The sequence below is a fragment of the Phalangium opilio genome, unplaced genomic scaffold (genome assembly GCF_054372755.1).
Source record: "Phalangium opilio isolate 3A_F unplaced genomic scaffold, DU_Popi_V2 ptg000011l_1, whole genome shotgun sequence".
Taxonomy (NCBI): Eukaryota; Metazoa; Arthropoda; class Arachnida; order Opiliones; family Phalangiidae; genus Phalangium; species Phalangium opilio.
In genome coordinates, this window is record NW_028324147.1 from 8,804,450 (window position 1) to 8,808,993 (window position 4,544).

The following is a 4,544-nucleotide window of genomic DNA, read 5'->3' on the forward strand; positions in this document are numbered from 1 at the left end:
TTGGTAAATTCCAATAGTAATGAGAGTGGATTCTAAACGGAATGGGATATAGTCTAAATTAGGGAGAGTAGGGGTTGTTTAATCTGTTTGATCGTATTAAGGTTTGACTTCTTACGGCCATTAAGAAGTCTGGGTTTTCCTTTGAACTAGAACCCCCCTTGGAGAACCATTGACTGCCAGCATCAATTCGCCTCCAAAGAGTTTCCAAGGGAGTTTGATATTGTCGTGCTCATTTTTTGGGGTGTTTAGGTTTAGGGTATATGAGGTTGAATTTTATCGTTACATTCTTTATAAATTAAATGCTACCTAAATCCCAAATTTTAAGTTTCTTTCTCTACTAGAAGTACCCTAACATTTATTGTGAAAACCCTAAATTTCCAAATATTGTTAAAGAGGCGTACGCTTGAATTCAAACGTCAACAAGAGCTATGTTTAAAATAGTTTTAGGAATAAAGATTCTTTAAAAGATTTAACTAGAATTTAGGTAAATTAATGATGATAAAATAACATCAATTATATTTATTTAATTATTTAAGAAAAACCTCTTAATTGCGTCTCGACTCGGAGAGGTTTATTTTGGTTTCCCAACTTGTCTCTACGTAAGACCTGAGAACGTTCAAAGAAAAAATTTACAGTGTAGAGTCGTAACCTTAATTTCATTTCTTCCCCATTACTACCAGTTCCCTCATGCATCGCCGCCATATTGTCAAGCATATCTTAATTGTTCTTGTAATTATAAATAATTCAAACTCAAATTAAAATAATGGGTAATAGTTTTAAGTATTTTAGATTCCTTTTATTTTAGAACATTGAAATTCATAGTTTTTGTTGAACATGCAAGGCAATGACAGGATCCTCTTGATGACTCTCGATGGTAATATGCGCTTTACGGCTGCCGTCAACTTCCACTCTTCTTCCAGTGCAACCGGTGCCCTGCTTGTTCTTGCTTCCCGATATAACGTCGCAGTACGAACCAGGTGGGAGTCCCGTTTGCAAACGAACGTCCATCTTCCTCCAGTCGTTGTTGATGGCTATGAATCCCTTGTCCCCGCGTCCGAAGGCTATCTGGTGCTCACCATTGTCCCACCAATCGTTCATTCCAGTGAATCCAACCGCGTTACGGAAACCAACCATGTTGTAGATTTGCCTCCATCTAAAAAAGGTATCGGGGTTAGACAACGGGAAATGAGGTGTTCCCAAGTGTATATATTAGTACCATGAATCTATATAACTATGAATATACAGCTGCGTTACGCTGTCTAACCTCTCGATAAGGTTTAGGCGGGGCTTAGCGAAAGGAGACATCAGTCACGTGTCTGCTAGTGTTAGGAGCGGGAGAAGGGAGGGGGAGTCCGGGGTGTGTAAACTCGATACGTCACTTCCTCTTGTCTCGTGATTGGCTATTAGAGCTACGCAAAACGCGTCAAAGCTAGGAGGGTAACACCCAAACCAAATCGACATGACAGAAGGGGCATATGATAGGGCTGTATATTCATAGTTATATAGATTCATGTTAGTACACATACCTGTGTTCACATTTCCAGCCATTTCCACAAGTGAGATCGGAGTTTCTGATAACGGATTTGGTATTGTAATTGCTGTCACTGGGTGGTCCAATCCAGTCATTTCTGTCCTTGCCGTTTTGTATGTTGCGTGGCCATTCGTAGCTGCTCATCACGCGAGTAATGCCGTAGGGCCAAGCCAACATGAAGGCCGTCGCCATCTTGTACATTTTCGTTTCAAAGTGAGTCAGGATACTTCCAAAACCGCCTTACCAATAGAAAATACGGAATAATTAAAATCGTCCTTAGGTGTCATCCATCTTTTAAATGCGGTACTAATACAACAAAGAATTTCGACTTACCAGCACCATGTCCACGCTATCAGTTTGAAAAGCAAGTGATTTAAATTATTAGTTGATATTATTAAATTTCAGCAGATCAGCATGAAATATTTTTACCTGATTATCGTGATTATCCACAAAAGCCAAAGAACTATCCGATTTTAACTAAGATTAAGAAAATGATTAAATGAGTTTAGAAGTAAGGTTTATTTTAAATTTTGCGCAGACCATAGCCCATCCTTCGCCAAAATTCCTCAGATATTTGAGCTTCTGATTGTAGTTTTTCCTGATGACGTCCCCTGAATTAGAGAAATAACTCAATTAGGCAACGTAGCGTCTTTAAAATCCTTAGAAATTTACCTAAATTCTTTCCGTACTTGAACTCAGTGACCCGACCCAAATGAGTGTAATGAGAGGACTTGATAGGCTCCCCTCCCATGTCGATGACCTCTTGAAAGATGAAAGCCCGTTTGCCCTGTCCGAAATAAGTGGAGTTCAAGTTAGTCAATCGGTTCAAGATGGCCTCCAGGTCACCGGGCCACATGTGTTTGGCAGCGTCGATGCGGAAACCGGCAACGCCATAACTGATCAGTCGGTTCAAGTACTCGGCGACCTTGTTCCTGGGAAATTATTTGATTGTTAGCTGTTAGTGGCTTCATTGGAACCTTGTACTTTCTAACTCATATTCACCTGACGTATTCCTTTCCTAGATCCAAGTCATTTAGACCCGAAAGTTTGCAATTTCGGACCTGATTAGCGTCGTTGTAGTCTTCGATGTCACCACTACGGGAATTGCACCTGTCCCTGGGAGTGAAGTCTGAAGGACCGAACGGGACGCCGTCGTACCTCTTGTTGTCCGGCTCGAAGTAGCTTCCACCTATACCGTTACCTTTGCCGATGTGACCAGTCATGTGATTGATGACCGCGTCGACGTAAATTCGAACTCCAGCTTTGTTGCAGCGATCTACCATATTTTTAAACTCTTGCTCGTTTCCCGACCTGCTGGCAATCTTGTAGCTGACAGGCTGGTACCTTTCGAACCACGGTCTCTTCACGTTTTTATCCCAAAACGGTTCCCAAATAATTCCGTTTTCGCTGGCTGGAGAGACCTGACAGAAAGTATTACTTCATAAGTACTTATGTGTACGGTCGTCAAAATGTTGTTAAAAATTACCTGGACACCTCCGTATCCTTTGGGTCCCAGGAAGATCTCGCACTCTTCGGCGATGTCGTTCCATTTCCATTCGAAAAGATGAACGAATGTAGTCCTGCCGGGAGCAAAATGCGGATCTTTGTTTCCCGCGGCTAAGAGCGAGGAACAACCCAAAATCAGAAGTGCCAGCATGACCTAATCCTTCTCAGTCAGAAGACAAACTGAAACGACTTTTTGTATTTCAATTGTCGCGTTTCCTCTGTCAGACTGACCTTATCGCTTATGCAGGCTTCAAAATTACGCGGAAACTTAGCAGCTGTCTAAATATAAAGCAAAAATAAAAATGATAAAAGAACGTCCGGGAGCAGAAATGTCGCATTTTTCAAATTCCGATAAAGAAGCGATTTTTTCTCGTTTTAGAGGTTAGAAAAAACAAGTTAGGAAACCAAAATCAAAAATACTTTGCCGTTCAAATTGTATAATAATAAATCGGGAAACGAAAAATTACCTCTCCGAGTCGAGACGTCGATGACGTCACGGAGAGGTATAACACTGGACTGTTACACCCCAAGGGACCGCGTTCGTAGTTAGCAAATCGGAGCAAATGTGTTCTCAATTTCCGGACCGCATTTACAGTTTACGGAAATTTGGAAAATTGTACACCAGTCTGTACTTACTCGTAACCCTTATTCCCAAACCCTTTTAAAATCCACCAGGAGTTTTAGTGAGTAGCCCCTCGATGATTACACGTAACCCCAAGTCCCCGACGCAATCCACCAATTAATCTCAATCCCCTTCCAAGAAAATTTCTAAAATAGCAGCTCATATATTACGACATTTTTACTTTCAGTGAGGAATTAAACGTGGTACGAGTGAGTAATAGTTTTAACTTAAGACGTTTTCCTATCAGTGCCAAATTACCTACGTTTGCTCGAAAATGAGTCATCAATACTACCTTTCTCGTTTTCCGTGCATTTTACACAAACGATAAACAACTAACGACTGAAGACAAATGACAAACGAGGCTTTCAAGGCCACCGGCGTTCTCTATCCTACAATCTACGTCACACTTTGATAAAAACAAGATTTCTCTGCTTTCTTTTTTCCTTTTCCGCAAGGAATATGTTTTGAATTTAACATGTTTTTAATATGTAATCTCCAGTGCCACATTGCTTTTAAAAAACTTTTCCCTTGATAGTTAAAGGATGGAAATGCTTTTTAAAATGATAAGATACTCATTTTTCCCGGTTTTAAGATAAAGAGGTTATACCACTCTATTGGCTAGAAATAATTTTGAAAGGGAAACACCCCTAAGATTGACTCTAAACTTATGTATATATGAAATTTTACTTAAAATTAAGTAAATAAATGAAGAAATGAAAAGATGACAGTTTTTTAATCTTAGTTCCCTTAGCACCACTTTAGTAAGCTTATAATAATTAAATTAGCAGATTAAACGTTCTAATTTAAAAGGGGCTAACGATTCGTATATAATGAACACCACGATTATGGAACAGCTCTTATAACCTGGAAAACATTTGCCTCCAC

The 4,544-nt window shown here is 39.9% G+C and overlaps 1 protein-coding gene across 1 annotated transcript; it reads right to left on the reverse strand.

Annotated features, from left to right (window-relative positions):
* Positions 1-774: 774 nt before the first annotated feature.
* LOC149710236 (pancreatic alpha-amylase 2a5-like) lies at positions 775-3,315 on the reverse strand. The gene is made up of 8 exons (XM_089860549.1): positions 3,018-3,315; positions 2,534-2,952; positions 2,204-2,463; positions 2,072-2,142; positions 1,961-2,008; positions 1,865-1,880; positions 1,527-1,770; positions 775-1,153 (listed from the first exon to the last, which is right to left on the reverse strand). Exons 1-8 carry the CDS (start codon positions 3,186-3,188, stop codon positions 817-819), a joined length of 1,566 nt encoding a protein of 521 aa, XP_089716675.1. The 5' UTR covers positions 3,189-3,315; the 3' UTR covers positions 775-816.
* Between the last annotated feature and the right edge of the window lie 1,229 nt (positions 3,316-4,544).